This window comes from Gadus macrocephalus, chromosome 3, assembly GCF_031168955.1.
Source record: "Gadus macrocephalus chromosome 3, ASM3116895v1".
NCBI classification, from domain to species: Eukaryota; Metazoa; Chordata; class Actinopteri; order Gadiformes; family Gadidae; genus Gadus; species Gadus macrocephalus.
The window spans coordinates 16,537,460-16,557,983 of NC_082384.1; the positions used below are offsets into that span (position 1 = coordinate 16,537,460).

Consider the following 20,524-nt stretch of genomic DNA (forward strand, 5'->3'; position numbering starts at 1 on the left):
CTATTTTTAACTACCTATCTTCTATCATAGCATTAAAAAATGTGGCGATCTACCAAAGAAGTTTTCTGAGATTAGAGCAAAAAGTGAATTGAGGGAGAAAGGGGCCCGGTAGGGGCTCCTCTGGTCTCCTATGGCCCCTGGCTCCGGCCCTGTGATTTTATGCAACGCTGGAGATGGCTGTCAGCGGGCGGTGCGGGGAGATAGAGAAGGGGGGGATATGTTTCCAAAGGGGGGCCAAGTCTGTTACCGAAGGGAGGTGGAGATTTAATATCCCACCCAGTCAAAGTGTTCTGCTGCTGCTTCGCTGACACACGTACATATACACAAGGCGGATGCACAAAGACTCACACGCTCACTGACTCACACACGCACACACACACCGGCTCTCCACAGGAAACCCTGAACCATAATGCGAAGGCACCTCAGAGCAGACGGGCACGTTGCTCAAACCAAGTGGGATACGGCGCGACTTTGATAGCGCGTTAATGACTTATGTGATGTGATACAGATGTCTGGGGGGCTTCAGCCGAAAGTTTGCCTGACGGTTTCCAAGGGGGCCAGGCAGACATTTTAGGAGCGGTAGGTAAAAACCAAATGCATTTATTATTTATGGCTGAATCAGTTTGCATGCTGCTGTCACGTATCCCAACGGTGCGGTGCTGATGCTAAACTGTGATGCTACTTGAAGGGCTGGCTGCTAAATTGTTCTTTGTGTACTTGGTGACAACCGGGACTGGGAGCAGGAACGACTCCTGGCTACTGGAGGGTTGCGTGTGCTGGTGATGATGAGGTGTGATGAAAACGGGCACCGTTATTGCTGTAACTGCTGGTTCAACTTTTTCTCGTAATGTTACAGAGATAAATTGCTCTTTAACCAGTGTATCTTTTTTTAAATATATTGTTATAAGTAGAGAAGTAAGCCTAATAAAGGTTTATTATCATTCAATTCAGTTTAAACTATTTTACAAAAGTTTCTGTCGGAAGTGTTTGTCATTTAAACAAATAAATGTTGTCAATGTTTAGTTCCTCGGTTGAATTCTTTCTGGAAGTATGTGACCAAAATTGTAGGTATATTTACAGGAATTCAATACTAAAGTATTCTTTCCTGTAAATACACAAAGAATAGCCTGTCGTCTTTTAGGTTCCATTGTTTTCTAACCACACGTTGGAGTTGTCCTAATTAGAAACAGAAGAGAGAATGAGCAACAAGAGAAAGAAAGAATAAAAGCACTACTACACGACAGTGGAAACACTTGAAAACCATGCAAGGTACTCTGTCTAAACAAGATGAGCAGACGTTAAGCTTTCCAGTCACAGATACACGCACACATACACACGCACCACACGCACACATACACACAAAGTTCTTCAGTGCCTCTCCTTCCAGGAATAGCAGAGAAGAACATCTCAGAAGGGTTGTCCTGGCAGCATGACTAAAAAACACTCCTTATTTCCCCTCCCTACCGTTTTGAATTATTGAGGACCTTGTCCTTTCACTTCCTTAAATCAGTTGGAGAGAATGACAGCGGTTGCTGTCGAAGTTAAGTGTAATCTGACAAACACCACTCAGGGTTAAAATAGGCTTAAGTGTTGTTCCTCGGGTGCAGACTACTTATCTGCTGACGGCCGCTCGTGGGTGAGAGGATCGGTTCTCGGATTGTGTTTTCTTTCTTTTTCGGTTGACCACTTTGTTGTCAACACTTTTATATAATGTTTGATGACAGCAATACAAACGCAATTTTGAACATTTTGAAAACAGCAACATTGCCTAGTTTACGTCTCTAATTGTGCTTTTTCTCTCTCTCTTTCCAGCAATCAATCGGGACAATTTCTTATCGTCATTCAGTGGAAATCCAAAGAGTGGAAGGTGTTTCAATATGGGCGGCCCCGTGGTACACGTGCTGGCCCTGATGCTGTGTATGGTCGCCATGGGAACGTGCCACTCAAACAACACCCAGGACGTCGACCACGACTCTGGCTACCCTGGCTTCCTCCTGCAGCATTCCATCCCGCAGCACACGGACTTCCACGGCACCGCCAGCCCTGGGCTCCACCCGGGCCCCAACGAGCCCATGGCCCTGGCCTCCGGCTCCGGCTCCGGCTTCGGGAACGTGACGGTCAGGAAGAGGCCGCCGCCCTGCCTCACTCGCACCACCATCAGCACGTCCTTCAAGTACATCAACTCGCTGATCTCTGCCCTGGTGTTTGTGGTGGGCATGGTGGGCAACATCACGCTGCTGAGGATCATCTACCAGAACAAGTGCATGAGGAACGGTCCCAACGCGCTGATCGCCAGCTTGGCCATGGGGGACCTCATCCACATCACAATCAACCTGCCCATCACTGTCTACAAGGTAGCGCTCGCCGTCGCATGCCGGGTTCCCGTTGCGATGCTAGCATACGTGCCCATATGTGTCCAGTGCGCAACAGAGAGGGGGTTGGACTTGTTGAAGCCCAGCCCCTTATCTCCCCCCTTAAGGGGCTTCCAAGGGAGGCTAATGTGAGAACCAGGGAAACTGAGTTCAATAAACACAAGGGAGGGGATGACGCTGTAGCCACATGCACACAACGACACACACATACACACACACACACACACACACACACGCATGCACACACACACACGCACACATACACGCACACACACACACGCAGACACACACACACACACACACACACCATGCAGGACCAGATTAAAGAACTGTAGTGTGCTGTTTGACTGATCGGTATTGTGCAAATTTTTATTTCCTCTTTCCAACCACATAGAAAACATTGTATCGCTTTCAGTGTGGGGCTATACGTTCTTGTGTTCGGTCTGGCTCAGTATGTATTCACTTTGCACTCAGCCTGGAGGGCTGAGCCAGGGGGTAATGACCTTTGGTTTAGCTTCCTAAGGGGTCCTGGCGTTGCTTCTAAAATTAAAGCCGCTCCACACAAAGGCTGAGAACCAGAAGTGACACGGGCGGAGACCCTCCTTTGCTCTTCCTCCTCCATGATTATACACAGCGGCCCAAGTAAACAATAGGAAGTCAGGATGCGCCTGGGTGAAAAGCTTCCTCTGGCTTCTTTTAACTCCCATATATTCTCTCCACATTTTCGGGGGCTTTCCCAGAACAGTACTTCAACAGGGGGAAAAGGGCCAGGGGGGAAAAGAAATGATAGCAGGAATATGTGTTTCAGGAAAAAAATGTGTAGCTTGCTGTTTCCATGACCGGCTTACAGGATGTGGAGCACTCTCTTTTGAGTTATGCAACAAGTTAAAATCAAGGTTATGAACTAGGCTTTGCTCGGTAGATGCTGGTATATGTATCCACATTGCAAGCTAAATGAATGCAAACCATACTAGAAAACATAACATATTTCCAAACGTCAATCTTAAAGAGTTAATAATCATAGTATTATTGGAAAAGGATTTCCTGTGACATATTTATTAAGTGTGTATTGCCATTGTTATGTGTTCATGTCTGTAAAAAAAAAGAAGAAGCAATCTCAAGTTTTATGGGACAAGCTTTGCCTTGCTAGTGCAAAATGTAACTGTGCAATAAGCCTGCATGAAATGATAATGTTATGTGAGCTGATGCTTGTTCATGATGACAATGTCCTGTTATGACTGCTTGTTGTATCAGCTCCTGACATCCCAGTGGCCGTTCGCCAGCACAGCGTTTGGCCTCTGTCTGTGCAAGCTGGTGCCCTTCGTGCAGAAGGCCTCGGTGGGCATCACTGTGCTCAACCTCTGTGCCCTGAGTGTGGACAGGTCAGTGCCCATACACACTGCACATCCTCATGCACTGCAAGGCCTTACACACCAGACACACACACACACACACACACACACACACACACACACACACACACACACACACACACACACACACACACACACACACACACACACACACACACACACACACACACACACTAACACGTATTGATCGAAAAGTTTAATGATCGAAGTACAGTGCTGAAATTGATATTGATCTTGGAAACTTGATGGCCTATGGAAAACTTGCTTGTGTTGCAAGTGTTGTATTATTGTACTATGTAGTTTCTATTTCTATTTCCAAAGGTGCATCAAATTTAACAAGGATATGAAAATAATTGCATTAAAATGTATAATTTGTGTTACAAGATTCTAAGAGAATGTTCCCCTAGGATTATATACTCAGCTACATTTAAGCATATACAAATCGGTGTTTGAGGATTCCATTCTACGTTATTTTTGCATGCCAAATGCCTTCTACTGTTGGGTAAGGTTGTATTAAGATTCAGTTTTAATAATGATAGGTTAACAAGTTCCCGCTGACATGGTATTCAACAACGAGCATGCTCAATTGGTTGTCAGGAAATGTGTACCATGACTGCATTTGTATTATCAAAGTACTTTGGTCTATTGTGTATTGTAGCTATCTTTCAATATTTGGGGAAGACAAAAAGGTGGATACATTACTACCCGGTAAAATATAAATGACATCACGTTGTTCGACAGAGAATTCCAATGTGTCATGAAAAATACATATCGTTTTCGCCATAAAATGTTGATGTTGGATTTTACTAAAACATTTTGACAAGTGGCATCCATTAATGAAACAAACAAGCAAACAAGGAGCCAACAGACTAGACTCCCTGCCAATATGGGACATTTTTTGGAGGCATCACAAAATATAAATATTTAAGATAGATATTTAAAAATAAACAATTGATCATCTCCATTCATTAAATCTTAAACTTACTCATCATAATATCCATTCTGTTATCCGCATGTGCTGCCTATTGCCTTTGGTAAAATGCCATGCATACAAACTCCTTTTGTTGACTTCTCAGCACTCAATACAGTAAAAGCAAAATGCATTTAAACCAATCAAACAATTTCTATGCACGTCAGTTATTTTATCATGGGGCACATCAGATATAGATCTCCCTAACCACTAATGTCGAGTGGATAGGGTCTTTGACTCACAGTTGGAAGGTTCTGAATTTGATCTCCGGTGTATACTTCCTTAAAGGGTTAGCTCAGATCATAACGTAGTTATGTACGTACCTATGGACATAGGGCTCACAGAACCGACATAAAGGTGGTCTCACTGCCCCTCGCACGCCGTGAAGGATCGCAAAAGGCGGGAAAAAAGCCCAAATCCTGAACTAACGCCTTAAAGGGTAATTCCGGTGTAAAATGGATTTGGGATATGTTTTGTATGATAACGAGTTGAAACGTTCGTTTTGGAGCACAAAAACCGCAGATAGACGCTTTCTTCAGATGGCTGTTTTTAGCCGATTCTATCAAAACGCTATAAACTTGGAACAATGGGGGCAGTGGTTATGGTAAAAACTAAATCACTATTTTAAACCACTTAAAAGGCTAAAAGTAGCCTGACACTTCTTTGGTAGTATAATATGGGTCTTAACATATAAAACGAGGCATTGAGAACTTTGTAAGTGTACAGATTGTTTATTAAAAAGTACATTTTATATACACAATACCATCAGTAGATCACCCGTCGACGCCATTTTGTTTTCAAGACTCGATAGGTAGATTGACGAACACAGAGATTGTGACATCCGTCAGCAACACGCAAGCTCTGTGTTCGCCAATCTACTTATCGAGTCTTAAAAACAAAATGGTGTCGACGGGTGATCTACTGATGGTATTGTGTGCATAAAATGTCCTTTTTAATAAACAATCTGTACACCTACAAAGTTCTCAATGCCTTGTTTTATATGTTAAGACCCTTATTATACTACCAAAGAAATGTCGGGCTACTTCTAGCCTTTTAAGTGGTTTAAAATAACAATTTCGTTTTTACCATAACCACTGCCCGCTTCGTTCCAGGTTTATAGCGTTTTGATAGAATCAGCTTAAAAACAGCCAACTGAAGAAAGCGTCTATATTCAGTTTTTGTGCTCCAAAATGAACGTTTCAACTCGTTTTCATACAAAACATATCCCAAATCCATTTTACACCGGAATTACCCTTTAAGCAAGAAAATGACTAACCTGCTTAGTAACGACATGTATCTTAAAATCCCCTTCAAGACTCTCAGGATTAAATCATTTGCTGTCTGACCAAACAGTTAATCTTAAGGCGTGTCTCACAATTGTCATTGTTGATTCCCTGTCTTCCGTGGCGTCCGTCTGTCCTTCCAGGTACAGAGCGGTGGCCTCTTGGAGCAGGGTGCAGGGTGTAGGGGTCCCTCTTCTCACCGCCATAGAGATCATCTCCATATGGGTGCTCTCGATGATCCTGGCCGTGCCTGAGGCTGTGGGCTTTGACATTGTCACCGTGGACTACCGCAACGTCACGATCCACACCTGCATGCTGAACCCCCAGAGTGACTTCATGAGGGTAAAGGATCGTTCTTTTTCTTTGTTGTTCTTGTACTGATGCCATGTATTTGTTTCCCTTTACCTCAGGCCTAGGTGTGTCGTAGAAACAAACGGTATGCCCGAGATAACCTACTAGTGACAAACAGTACTGAAAACGAAATGGGTGCTTGGTGCTTTTGAGGCTTGAGGAAATACTCTGCAATCGGATCACAGAAAGTACACGTATGACTCACACATGCATGTTATTACATCTCGCAAACAGCCCAACAGAATTAGTCACATTTGGCAGGTTTTTTTTTGTACTGCTGTTACGGTCAACAATGAGCAACTAAACAATCCATGCACCCCTCGGCTGTTTCAGGATGTGGTGAGACCGCGTCAGACGTCTCCCACATCTACATCTGGGGGAGAGAAAAAAAATGGTTAACTGAAATTTAGCAATCAGAGCTCCTTTTCCTCTCTCTCTCTCGCCCTCTCTCTCGCCCTCTCTCTCTCTCTCTCTCTCTCTCTCTCTCTCTCTCTCTCTCTCTCTCTCTCTCTCTCTCTCTCTCTCTCTCTCTCTCTCTCTCTCTCTCTCTCTCCCAGGCAGCATAATTGATTGCAGGCCACCAGTGCAATTACTTGGGGTTGCCATACGAATGCCTCTGGCTTAGCCACATGTCGGCTCCACATGCAAAGAAAGGCTGTGAGGAGAGGATTGTATTGAGGCACAAGCATGGCGATGTTGGGAATATTTGAGTTCCCACCTCAGGGCTGACAAGCCCCGGATGGAACACATGCAGCCTTGGGTTCTGTCCGGGGACATGCAGAGCAGATGGCGTTGTTTCACAATGAAGACTTCATTCAAGATCCAACCCATCTCGTCTTTAACGGGTTACAACCGAGCAATGTGTTTGAAATCGAAATTATCTGTGGTGGTACATTTATAAGATGAATATGTTTGCTTGCTTTGACTTTACAAACAAACCCCATCCGGTAACGATATGAGCGCAGTTGAACCCTAGCCTAGTTAAGGTCATGGGTCAGGGGTCATCCTTAAGTCCACATGCAGGTCAACCCTCTTATTGGCTGATCTCTGATCTTGTGTGATGATCTTTTCTCTCCCATTCCTCACCACGTTTGGCATCCGTTTATCGCAGTGAGCGGGAACAAATTGTTCATAATGTGATCTTTTGTCACAGTACTACAAAGACATGAAGGACTGGTGGCTGTTTGGCTTCTACTTCTGTGTCCCGCTGTTGTGCACGGCCATCTTCTACACACTGATGGCGTGCGAGATGCTCAACCACCGCAACGGGAGCCTCCGCATCGCCCTGAGCGAGCATCTCAAACAGGTGAGCTCACTTCTCAAACACAGAGCAACACAATGAAAACACTGTGAAACCGTCTTGGAACTGAATATGTTCATTGTTCATGTTCATGAACTGTCTATTGATGTGCTCAGTTGGTCTAAATATAATGGGGAGAAATAGTGTATCTTTGCTGATCCCATGGTGTGAAGCCCGACTGGTAAAGCATGGCATTAAGCCCGACCAGGGGGTTAGGGGTTTGAAGCTCTCTAGGGGAGTGTATGCACTCCTGCTATTGTTGTTAGGCTCTTTGTTGAAAATCATCCATCAAGTGGATTTAGTTGGTTACCTTGCACAAATGTCCTAATCTCCTTTTAATGTTGTATTTGTGTGTTTGTATGTGTGTGTGTTTGTGTGTGTTTGGTGTGTGTGTGTGTGTGTGTGTGTGTATATATTTGTGTGTGTGTTGGGTTATGTGTCTGTTTGTGTGTGTTTGGTGTGTGTGTGTGTCATCTCTGTCCGCAGCGCAGGGAGGTGGCCAAGGCGGTCTTCAGTCTGGTGCTGATTTTCGCCCTGTGCTGGTTCCCACTGCACCTCAGTAGGATCCTCAAGTACATGGTGTACGACCCCAGCGACCAGGGCCGCTGTGAGCTGTTATGGTGAGTCACCTACCCCCAGCGCTCCCACCCTATCCAGAACGTAGGACAGTAGTTTGACTACACACGTGACTCAAAGGTTCTATTGACTCAACAGTTTATAAGCTTTTAGCCTTCAGGATGATAGATGCTGGGAGTTATACCACATGTCGGAGCTGGTTTCTGATGACATCATGTCTCTTTTGATTGCAGTTTCCTCTTGGTCATGGATTACTTTGGCTTCAACCTAGCGACAGTCAACTCCTGCATAAACCCCATCATCCTCTACTTCGTCAGCAAGAAGTTCAAGAACTGCTTCAAGGTAGAGTGGATTCCACTCTAGACCATAGACTTCAGCCACAACACAGATTGTATTGGTGTGTGTGTGTGTGTGTGTGTGTGTGTGTGTGTGTGTGTGTGTGTGTGTGTAGAGTTGTGTAGAATGAAGAATTAAGTTGAGATATATTAAAGCTAAATATTTGTTGTAATTCCTAATTCACATACAAAACACCATCAAATCAGTAACAAGGGCACACCTAGAACACTTTAATCTGATCAGATAAACAACCAGTGGGCTGTGTCCCCTGTTCTCGGGCCCCGGGGCCACTGTGGTGATGACATCCCACATGGAACTTGTATACACGGGCCCTTGATTTATAGGTGCTCCTTTCGGTGACCAGGCTCCCAGGCTGAACATGTCTGCCAAAAGACCCAGGCTAGAGATAAGCCATGTCTCTCAACTTATGGTCTCAACTATCACCATGGATGTGTGTGTGTGTGTGTGTGTGTGTGTGTGTGTGTGTGTGTGTGTGTGTGTGTGTGTGTGTGTGTGTGTGTGTGTGTGTGTGTGTGTGTGAGTGTGCGTGTGTGTGTGTGCATGCATGCATGCGTGTGTGCGTTTGTGTGTGCGTATATGCATGTTGGCCTGCTGGATATTCCAGTGATATGGTAGGTATTCCAGTGATAGGTTCAGGTTTTGAAACCGAATGTCTACAACCTAACCCATAGGCTGAGCACGATGCCTTACCACCACCTGCTCCCTAATCTTAAAAACAATATTTAAAATATACTTTGGTTGGTTGATTTGGATTAAGTCGTCTGATGACTAAATCATCCTCTCACTGGTTACGTTCTCTATCCCTCTCCCTTTATCTCTCCCTTTATCTCTCTCTCTCTCTCTCTCTCTCTCTCTCTCTCTCTCTCTCTCTCTCTCTCTCTCTCTCTCTCTCTCTCTCTCTCTCTCTCTCTCTCTCTCTCTCTCTCTCTCTCTCTCTCTCTCTCTCTCTTGTCCCTCTCTCTCCCTCTCTCCCTCTCTCTCTCCCTCTCTCCCTCTCCAGTCATGTCTGTGCTGCTGGTGCTACTCCGACAGCCAGGTGACCAGCACGGGAGCCATGAACGGCACCAGCATCCAGTGTAAGAGTCCTGAGCCCAACAACCTCGCCCCTGACCGCAAGGACAGCAACTAACCCACCCCCCTCCCCCCATCATCAACACCACAGTGGATTTATTTCGGGACGCACGTCCACCAACGACAACTTCAACCAACGGCATCCTGCCGAAGGAGGCTTTCAAAACACACACACTCGCACACACACTCTCATTGTGTTGACCCACCTCATACAACTCTCGGAAAGACACTCGGACTCCCTGTGGAGCCACGTATAGGCAAGGAAAAAGGACAGAGAGAAACCGAGGAAGGACAATAAGGAACACTATATCGCTCCGTGTGCCGTTTCCTCCGCACAGTTTTTCCCGGCTACTACAGCATCCGCTTATTCCCCGTCGTCCGTCATGTTAGCAAACCCATGGAGGAAAGCGAGAGAGATGGAGGGAGACAGGGGGAGGAAGTTGTGGTGTAGCAGGAGGGGAGGGGGGGGGGGGGGGGATTCCTGATGCAGGTCAGAGGAAGAGGAAGACTCATAACACAGGAAGCAGCTGAACGCTCACAATAAATGAACCTCATTTCCCGCTCGTCGTGAGGCGCAATGTTCGTATAAAGGGGCAGCCCTACCGGGACGGGGGTCCTTCATCAAGGGGACAGAATTGTCAGAAGGAATGACGTGAGAGTGTGCATCCGCCTCCCCGAAGAGAACCAGCTCCCGTCCCCCCCACCTACCTGCGTGCCTGCTAGCCTCCGTGTGCTACACTCTGCGGCCCCCAAGGACCAGGGACAGTGCATGTTAATCAACCCTGCTCTTCATTTCCCATAAACACACTGGCGGCCGCACTGACACACTCACACACACACACACACACACACACACATACACACACCCTCACACATAACACCACACACACACAGACTTATTATTCATTCATACCAGTGTGTGCTCAAATTAGGGTCAGTTTTTAACGACGGTGGCTGTGCGGATAGGAGGTGGAGTGGTCTAGTTCGAGGTGGTTTCAAAATGGCGACCCCCCCTGAAGACTTCTTAGGAATGAGATGTTGAAGAAGGGTGCTTATATACAGATAAAGCATTTTGTACATAAGCACACGAACACAGATCTCTCCTGCTCATTGTGAGAAACTCTATCGGCAACATCTGGAATTTGTTTGACATACTCTCTTATATAATATATCAAAAAGGATCAACATTGAACATAGTATTCAAGAGGCCTTTGGTTTAGAATAGATATAAACCTACATATATAGCACTGTGAATTTTCATTTGAGACACAAGAGACATATACTTTGTGTGTATATTCTTAAGTATCTATACATATGTACACTTTTATAAAGTGTTGTATTGTAATTGAATGGCATTGATATGACAGTATTTACGTGTGTTTGAGGGATTTTGGTTTTGTTCATTCAAATCATATGAGTAGACATGACCTATGCTGCCCTCATAAGATTGGTGTACATGTAACCGCGTGTGTGTGTGTGTGTGTGTGTGTGTGTGTGTGTGTGTGTGTGTGTGTGTGTGTGTGTGTGTGTGTGTGTGTGTGTGTGTGTGTGTGTGTGTGTGTGTGTGTGTGTGTGTGTGCTATTTAGAGACAAACTCATGTTTTCTACACTGTATAAATTAAAGTGTGGGATTTCTTGCTGTGTTTCAATGTTATCACTACGCCTAAACTGTCAATACTAACCTGTGGAAAAATGGAAAAACTGAACGGTGGTTGGTTCTCTTGTCGAAGAAATATAGTGCTGCTACTTCACATATTAAATCAATTTCTGACCAAAGAAGTCTACCTTCGAGCAAAACTTTATTTGACTGCGACATTCACAGACACTTCTCAGGGTCTTTGTGGGAAGAGGCAAAATACCCCCCCCCCCCTTCCCCTCTCCCTCTTCCGCCCGCTCCCCCCGGTTCATATTTCAAACCGGGGGCCGTCTGGGAGTGATTTGACGTGCTCTGTGACCCGCGTGGTGAGCAAGCCCTCGGGGGTTGCTGCGAGTCACAGTGAGGAGGATGGGAGCCGTTGAGAAAGAGCACTGGTGGGATTTGAATCCCATGTAAGTGACTGGTGGCCAGCGCAGCAGACCGGGGAAGCTTTGAGTGGTGATCGGACCAGAACGAGAGGGAAAGCACTGAGGCTTTAGCAAATACTAATTACACTGCTTCAGAGAAAAAAAGTTGGGTTTGAGGGAGAAATTTGGAAGGAGGTTTTTTGAGGGGTGTTTATCAACAATTCTAGATCTTTTTCAGTGGCAAGAACCCCATTTTTGTTGGTTGACAAATCTTCCTTCGCCTTAGTTAAGAAAAAGAACTGTTGCATTTCTTACACAGCTCAGTATCTCGCTCAGTGCACCAAAAGCAACAAGAACATTTGAAAGCTAGGAGTTTTAATGGACGCCAGCTGGCTATTTGACCCAGCAGTTTGCTGATAAGCCGTAATCGTAGTCGTGGGTCTTAATCTTTATGAAACCATTACAATATGCACCCATTAAAATGAGTCACATTTACATTACATGCTCCAAAAGTCAGGGGAGCGGCTATCACAGAAATCTAAAATGTTTTGTTTTTAGGAAAAACATTTGTGATAAACACAAGAAAACGACATAAAGGCATAACATGAAGAATAGTTGGGTGGGGTTTTTGATGGTGGTGATGATGCTGGTGGTGAGGAAATGCTAAAATGCGAAAGGGGAGTCTTGGTTATGGTGATGATGGTTGTAGCCTAATGGTGTTTGGGGGGCTGGTGGTTATGGAGGTTGGGGTGATGGAGATGGTGGTGGTGAAGGTGTTCGTGGTGTTGGGGATGCGGGGGATTGAGGTTGCGATAATGGAGGTTATGGTGATGGTGATGAGGATGGTGCTGTTGGTGGTGGTGGTGGTGGTGGTGGTGAAGGTGGTGATGAAGGTGGTAGTGGAGGTTGTGATGGTGCTCGTAGGATGTGTGAGCCTGGATTAATCCATTAAACCAAGAGGAAGCGGAAGGGAAGAGTAGGAAAGAAGGAGAGAGTGGATGGAATGGAATTGTGTGGGAACATTTTCTTCCCTTCCTGAAAGGAATTAAATATAGCTCTAAGGAAAACAACAGAGGATGTCCGCAAAAGTGCTCCATATTGAGCAAATATAGCGCCTCGTTATCCGTGCCAAGTTCTCCTCTTCCTAAATGAACACATTGAAGAGGAACCACAAGCCCATTGTGGTAGATCAACCGCAGAGCATTTTGGGCAAGATGTGTAATTTTGAAGAAACACAGGAACAGATCCCCAGGTGTAGACAGGACATCAGAACAGGCGTTCATCTTATTCTCAAGACGGTGTTCACAGTGAAGCGGTGTCCATTAAGCCCTTTTGAATATCCTTACGAAAGAGTCGATTAGGACAAACTGGATCAGGGATGGCTGTCAGCACTCATGATCGATAATGGACTGAACTGAGTGAATATTAGAAGGACCGTAGTAGCACCTTCACAGTAGTAACAAAGTTGTTTTTGAGTCTGTCAAATTGAACAGACTCAATTGTCTAGAACATTATCATCACTGTTCACTATTATGGATTATTTTCTTATTGTCTCAAGCAAATTACTAAATCAGACATCCAATGGATTTGGAGTTCAACTGACAAAACCCAAAGATAAATGATGGCATGTCTATGGGAAAGCCCAATTGGAGGACTACATTGGGAAGTTGCTATAATACGGCTCTAGGGCTATAATGGGAACTCTACGGAGACACTGCAGCTGAGGTTATAGTGCTCTGTCTTGCCTGGGACAATCGGATTAGCACGTTATTTGGGGATAACCAATCTATATTAGAGTGGGTCTCGGGAGATCGCCTGCAAGCTGTATCCAGTGTCCGAATAAACATAGCAGTAGATTAGACATGCATTCACAGTACACATACAGTATGGGAGCTAGTCACACAGTTCTTGTAATGTTAGTTTAGTCACTCATGAGTATCAGGGTTGATTCCAAATGACATGATCGATGTGCCTTCAGGTGACCTCAGTTGTTTTCATATGGAATAGGTTGGATTGGGATTGTTTGCCTTGTGAAGAAACAGATATATACTTGTTTGTAGTGTTCAACTTCAGGAACAGATCTACTGAATTGAATGCCCTTTGTGCATTTGAACAGTTCCCAAACATGCACCTGTAGAAGTATTAAGACCAATAAATAATAATGGGGATTAATTGCAGAGTAGCCTAATGTATTCCCCTGACAAAGGAGGGGCACTTTAGCTGATACCGTATCTCTTGTTAGTCGTCAGGTATCAGACACAGCGACTCCTCCGCTGACATAAGCATGCTCTCTCGCTCTTTACTTAAATAAATAAATTCACTTCAATGTCTCGGGTGTCTTTGCCATTACCTGCTAAATTGCTTGACAATTGCATTAGAAATTCTGCAATAATAATGCATAATCGATTCAGATATGATAGACGTTGAGTGACAATATTTATGCAAAAAGTGTGTGTTGATTGCTGGTTCATCCCAGGAAACACAGAGCATATGGTGAGCTTCCATGCCCTTATATGGCAGAACTCTGAACTCTGCGGTGAGGTATTTCCAAGGTCCCTAAGTTCCTAGCAGCTTCTGAAGAGGCTTTGTTATTCATAAAATTGTTTTCTTACGATATTTAGATTTTGGCATTATTGAAATCTTTTAGTACCATAAAAAATTACTTTCTTAATTGTAATTAATTTACATCCATAGAGTGTGTTTATTAAATGGTGTAGAATAATTTGCACCTGTGGGTTTTTAGAATACCACTTTGGAAGTTACAAATCTAAACAAAACCAAAAACATAGCTAATTAAAATTTAGGGTGAAAGCCAGTATTGTTGTAATTTCAAAGTAACCTATTTCAGTTAAAATATACGTTTCAGTTTTGGGAGGATTTTGAATTGCTTTTTATCAAGTGCTGTCAACCTTATAACCACAGTATCCTATTTATGCTGTATTATCTAATAATGTCAAATCATAGAAATGGTCCAACAAATCCATGTTAGATTAAGTTGTTCTTACTAAACTACCAAAAAAGCAAGATGGTTATTGACTTTAAAAAATATATATATCTTTCAATTATGCCTGTATTTAATAATTTGAGGTTGCTGAATAAAGAAGGCGGTTAAGTTGATATTGTCTTGATCTACATCAACAATACATTTGAATACATTCCTGCAAAAATAAAGTCATGGCTGCATAGAAGCCCCTTAAAAGTTAATTAACATTGCCATCTCGTGGTGAATGGGAATAATTATGGTCAACTCGAATTCTGACCAGTCTATTTGGTCTATGGTCGAATCCAGAGCCGATACTACAGTCAAGGCGGAAAGGAATGGCACCCGTTGATTGGCTGTTATCCACCTATCACCACTGATGTAGGTGGGACTCTTGGAGGAGTCAACAGGAAGTGTGCAAATCGGTTTTAAACTTCATCTTCGCTGCTGTTGTTATGTATAGTTAGCAAATCGATACGTATCTGGACACTTATATACATTTTTTCAACAACAACAACAATACATTTTCTCAAATTAGGGTGGAGCGTTTTGATAACTGCTATGAGGTGGTCGTTATCACTGTTTGTTTACAAGATGAATCAGCTGACGAGCTCACCCCTGCAAACTAGCTACCTCAAACCTCTAGTCATGTGAAACATAACTCAATTAACTGTAACCCTGCAGTTTGCCATTCCTGTAAACGAAACGTGAAGTGAGAGCGCCGTTGAGAGCGTCGTTGAGAGAGAGAGAGAGAGAGAGAGAGAGAGAGAGTCAGAAACCGCCAGCATATTGTCTTGTTAGCTTAATGTTTGGAAAAGGCACGTTCCAAAAGACAAATCATGATGGCCAATAAGTGGTGAAGTAATATTTCTAACCTTACAAGGCAGATATCTTTCTTCATAAAGATGCCTTGCTCCTGTGGAAACTGGAGAAGATGGATTCGACCCTTGGTCGTGTTGTTGTATATATTGTTGTTGTTAGTCGTCCTACCACTCTGCGTCTGGGAACTACAGAAGTCTGGGGTTAGTAGTCACTAATGTTCAGTATCAAAATGAGAATGTCGGTCATTTCGTTTCACATGTTAAAACCATGCTTGGGCTTACCAGAATGTAGTCTTACTGTACTCCCAGGGTTTGCTGGGAGTTATCAAGTTATCTTTTTATGCCTTGTAATGTCTTCCAGGTCGGGATTCATAACAAAGCATGGTTCATTGCCGGAATATTTGTCTTCATGACTATACCAATATCCTTATGGGGCATCCTGCAGCATTTAGTACACTATACTCAGCCGGAACTGCAGAAACCCATTATAAGGTAAGAGTGGCTTCTTGGCGGACATTGCGCCGCTCTTGATCAGTTATCAATTCTAAAATTGTTTGTTTGAAATTGCTTATTGTAGAATACTGTGGATGGTCCCGATCTACAGCTTGGACAGTGTAAGTTACCTTCTCTCTCTCTCTCTCTCTCTCTCTCTCTCTCTCTCTCTCTCTCACTCTCGTTTAATTCTCGTTTAATTCTCTCTCTCTCTCACTCTCACTCACTCTCGTTTAATTCTCTCTCTTGTTTAATTCCACAGTGGATTGCCTTGAAGTACCCTAGTATAGCGATATACGTGGACACGTGCAGGGAGTGCTACGAGGCTTTTGTAATCTACAACTTCATGATCTTCCTGCTCAACTACCTGGGCAACCAGTACCCCAACTTAGCCCTGATGCTGGAGGTCCAGGATCAGCAGAGACACCTGCCCCCTCTCTGCTGCTGCCCCCCCTGGCCAATGGGAGAGTGAGTTGGCCTTTTATTGTTCTGCCGTGTTTTATTTTCGGTGAATGAATGATCAGATGCCAGTTCATAGAAGTGATGGGACGACCACATGCTCGCTGGATTCAAAAGAGCATGTTCAAGCGAGAATCCGTCTTACTAGGCTTAATGTACCGCGATTGTGGATGAAACACAGTGGTTCGGACCATTATGAGGAACCTTGTTCTCTGAGTTATACCTGATAGATAGTTACAGATGGTTCATCCAATCATCACAAGTTTTATTTGACAGTTCCTGCCATTTTCCAAAAGCAACTTTTAAGATGGTTCTGTGTGACAAACCATCTGGGGCATCAGGTTAGGAAGAAATGGCCCTACACATGAAACGTTTGAAGGGTTGGTAGTGGTACCCTCATGTCCACAGTTTAATCGATTTGTGGGAAACCCCGGCATAACCTGCTGCTTTAAAGGCAGGTCACTGGATTTCCTGTAAGTCACTTTGGATAAGGGAAAAGAGACAAAGTACAGAGGTTTCGTTCACATATATTCCAATTTCTTTGATATGTATGTGATGAATTATTAAAGATAACACATTCATATTTGCTTTTCCTATTCAGCTGTGTTTAGGGAAAGCATCAGCTGCATTCCCCATTTTGAAATGGCTCTGGGTCAGGCAACTTCAGATGCTGCGTGGCACGACTGTCTTTAGCTGATTAGCATGAGATGAGTTCACAAGAGGAACACTGTTCTCTCACATCAGAGAGGAAATGCACTTTATTCATGATCCACAAATGTTTGCATTGCAGGGTGTTGCTCCATCGATGCAAGCTGGGGGTGTTGCAGTACACCGTGGTTAGACCGGTCACAACAGTCATCGCTCTGTAAGTGTCAAATTCTCCTTACTTTTGAGTCAGCTGAGGACCTCTCTCTGTGAAATCAATGTTACACTGGCACTGCATCAGCTCCTGCTCAGGTCCATAACTGCTGTTGTGGTGTGTCTCCTCCCTGACCTTCAAGGATCTGCGAACTGTGTGGAGTGTATGACGAAGGCAATTTCAGCTCCACCAACGCATGGACCTACCTGGTCATCTTCAACAATATGTCCCAGCTGGTAATAAGGCTGACACACTTTGTAACGTGACAGTCTGATATTGTCCTGACCTAAACTAAGGAACCAGTGGAACCTCAACATCGAACTATTTCTCTCACTATCCCAATTCTAGTTCGCCATGTACTGTCTGGTGTTGTTCTATAAGGCCTTGAGGGAGGAACTCAGCCCTATCAAACCAGTTGGGAAGTTCTTGTGTGTCAAAATGGTGGTGTTTGTCTCCTTCTGGTAAGTGTGTATATATACGAAAGATGTGACCTTTTCAACGGTTTGTGTTTTTGTGCCTTATCACCATTTGCATGGTGGTCACATGACTGCATATTCTTAGATAAGTGTGTGTATGTGTACGTCAGAGAGCTATGTTTCGCAGTTTGTCAGATTGTTTCTGTAGTTGATAGTCTGAGTAGTTGATTTCCTACTCATTGTTGGTTCCTTGTGAACTTTTTGTTTCAGGCAAGCTGCGTTTATTGCTCTCCTAGTCAAAGTAGGTGTGATCTCAGAGACAGAAACTTGGGAATGGAAAAGCGTGGAGGCTGTGGCCACTGGCTTACAGGTACTATGAACATTTAATCATATCGAAAAGCTCTTCTCCAACCATGGGTTTAGGACCGGCAACGGGCCGAGGCTAATCATCAAGTCATTACCCACAATCACTGATGTATAACTGGATAGGATGGTTCCATAAACATATTCCGGCTTATTTATGTAGCGAGCTCAATCGGCCCCAGAGGCTGAGGGAAAGCTTGAGAAAGGCTGTTGGTCCGTGAATTTATCTCCATGTCATTTAGGAGCAGGTAAGGGTTAGGCTTCTTCCTTAGGGACTACTAGTGAGGAGGTTTGGAACCCTAGTGACTTCATTATTCTGCCCCCCATCACTTATTAAAAGCATCAAATTCGATATATTATCATGCGTAACTTTATCGATTTTGATGTACTCTGTACTTAAATTTGCATGTGTAAGATGCCCAACCATAAATTTCCTATTTCCCCGTCAGGATTTCATCATCTGCGTGGAGATGTTCCTAGCAGCCATTGCCCATCATTTCAGCTTCACGTACAAGCCCTACATCCTGGACGGGGACGAAGGGTCCTGCTTCGACTCCTTCCTGGCCATGTGGGACATCTCCGACGTCCGGGCCGACATCTCAGAACAAGTCCGCAATGTTGGTGAGTGTTTCCACTGCAGCACTTGGGCAGTGCCTGAAGGGGCTGGGTTTGATCCCCAATGTCCGCCGACTACCCGTAGGCATCCTTGAGCAAGATGCGCTCACAAAGCGCATAATTAATCAAGGAGCGGGTTGGGCGAACAACCCTGAACTCCTCCTTGATTAATTCATTGTTTAAGTCGATATGAAGTGTCTGCTTGATAATTAAACAGCAGAAGATACGCTTTGCATTGATCAATCCATGGGTGTATTCCGCTGTTCTTCCCTCATCCGGTTCCTCTGACCCACAGGGAGAACCGTGATGGGCCGTCCCAGGAGGAGCTACTTTGGCGAGGGGCCGATGGACGGCGAGCGCTCCGGCCTGCTCTCGGGCGACTCCCCGGACGGCGGTAACTTTGAGTCTGTGTCCAATCCGGTGTCGCCCAAGGGTCGGTACCAGGGCCTGGGCAACACCATGACCCCTCACTCTCGGTCCGCCCCGGCCGGGTTCAACGCGGCCCCGTGGGAGGAGGACGGGTACGACGAGGCCCGGCGGAGCGACCAGCCGGCCGAGGTCGGGGAAGAAGTACCCACGGGTTCGGCAGAGCCCACCGTGGCGGATCTGGTTGTTATCACGTAGCCAAATATCGGGGCTGTAGCGTCGCTCAAACCCTTTATAAGGATGTGATTTAAAAAGTTGTTGGACAGCGTCCCAGCCCTTTCGTTTTATTTTTTGATTGACTTATTTCCTCTATGACCAGATCAAAAGTACCAACTGTTTTAAGTTACTTGCCCACAAGTTCAGTCAGCAACTTCGGGAATTATCCAGGAGCCCCCAAATAAACTATAATTACTATGTAAGAATTTTCTGTATAACTACAGGTTATTCTATTAAAACACCCTAAATATTATACTTCGGTACATGAACATGCATACGGATCTACATAAGTAGATTCAGTCTTTAGAATCGACCCAAGGGGTTTAAAGACCTTTTTTAGCCAAACTCTCTGCTTTTTTTTAATGGACAACCCATGCTGACTATATATCTTTTCTGTCGTAGTCTGTCGACACAGCAGATTATTCCTTGGGAACAAAACACCATAGTTTCCCCCGCACAAAAGGTCCTGGTCGAATCATTCTCATATAAACTTGTTATTTGACGATGTATTAGAAGCACATTTTTACAAGCTTTAGGCATTACCAAAAGTGTAAAGCTTGTGAAATATATGCTGCCAATAAATGGTTGATTTGGAATGGGCTATCATTAGCACACGACATGAGCATTTATGAAGGCTAAAAGGGTTACTGTTGGTTAATGCAGGAAGGGGGTATCGAGGAAATGTGTACGTTTGTTTTTGGTTTGTACCCCAACAGTAGCACATTTTCTATCGATTTTGAACTCTTGCTCTCCATGCACTCGTTTTAACATGCATAGCTCCTAATCGGCTATAGAATGTAACTACTCTGCACTCATGCCTTACTGCTAATCTCTGTGCTATGGAACTACTCGGATCACAATGTCATTGTAAATACTACTGTATTATAATCACCTTACAACAGGAACTATTGTCAAGTAGCCTATTCCATCCTTGGTACCATCTATGCTGGACTTAAGAATGCATTGCATTTTATTTCATAGTGGCATTAAAACGTTCTGGTACTTGTGTTTAACTGATTTGTGCTGGGCAATGAAATCAGCAAATGCACGTTCTCCCATTATTTTTCTTAATCAAATGTTTAAAGTAAGCGTAACGCAGCACTATCAGCTGTAGGTGAAGTTGATTGTGTGTCGCATTGCCTTATCTGATCTATTGAATTGTTTTAACTGTTTTGCTTAAAGTTGGATTAAATGTCTGACATTGTTTAAAAGTTCACCAG

The 20,524-nt window shown here is 44.3% G+C and overlaps 2 protein-coding genes across 4 annotated transcripts; both read left to right on the plus strand.

The window, feature by feature from the left end:
• Positions 1 to 290: 290 nt before the first annotated feature.
• Positions 291 to 11,432, plus strand: ednraa (endothelin receptor type Aa). Of its 3 annotated transcripts, none has more exons than XM_060046303.1 (8): positions 291 to 583; positions 1,813 to 2,354; positions 3,627 to 3,754; positions 6,142 to 6,340; positions 7,503 to 7,655; positions 8,136 to 8,269; positions 8,459 to 8,567; positions 9,583 to 11,432. In XM_060046303.1, exons 2-8 carry the CDS (start codon positions 1,878 to 1,880, stop codon positions 9,709 to 9,711), a joined length of 1,329 nt encoding a protein of 442 aa, XP_059902286.1. In that variant the 5' UTR covers positions 291 to 583; positions 1,813 to 1,877; the 3' UTR covers positions 9,712 to 11,432. The 3 variants fall into 3 exon arrangements, with proteins under 3 accessions (XP_059902286.1, XP_059902285.1, XP_059902287.1); XM_060046302.1 differs by having other exon boundaries at positions 292 to 579; XM_060046304.1 differs by lacking the exon at positions 291 to 583 and adding an exon at positions 1,488 to 1,636.
• A 3,576-nt stretch (positions 11,433 to 15,008) lies between these two features.
• tmem184c (transmembrane protein 184C) lies at positions 15,009 to 20,518 on the plus strand. Its single transcript, XM_060046301.1, has 10 exons — positions 15,009 to 15,659; positions 15,820 to 15,950; positions 16,036 to 16,072; positions 16,213 to 16,418; positions 17,200 to 17,274; positions 17,411 to 17,504; positions 17,617 to 17,729; positions 17,955 to 18,054; positions 18,497 to 18,668; positions 18,958 to 20,518. Exons 1-10 carry the CDS (start codon positions 15,543 to 15,545, stop codon positions 19,284 to 19,286), a joined length of 1,374 nt encoding a protein of 457 aa, XP_059902284.1. The 5' UTR covers positions 15,009 to 15,542; the 3' UTR covers positions 19,287 to 20,518.
• The last annotated feature ends 6 nt before the right edge of the window (positions 20,519 to 20,524 follow it).

Coding starts and splice junctions, on each gene's coding strand:
- ednraa (XM_060046303.1), top strand. CDS start 1,878: ATGGGCGGCCCCGTGGTACACGTGCTGGCCCTGATGCTGTGTATGGTC. Junction 2,355..3,626: donor TGCCCATCACTGTCTACAAG/GTAGCGCTCGCC, acceptor TTGTTGTATCAG/CTCCTGACATCCCAGTGGCC. Junction 7,656..8,135: donor TGAGCGAGCATCTCAAACAG/GTGAGCTCACTT, acceptor CTCTGTCCGCAG/CGCAGGGAGGTGGCCAAGGC.
- tmem184c (XM_060046301.1), top strand. CDS start 15,543: ATGCCTTGCTCCTGTGGAAACTGGAGAAGATGGATTCGACCCTTGGTC. Junction 15,951..16,035: donor CTGCAGAAACCCATTATAAG/GTAAGAGTGGCT, acceptor TGCTTATTGTAG/AATACTGTGGATGGTCCCGA. Junction 17,505..17,616: donor TCAACAATATGTCCCAGCTG/GTAATAAGGCTG, acceptor TCCCAATTCTAG/TTCGCCATGTACTGTCTGGT.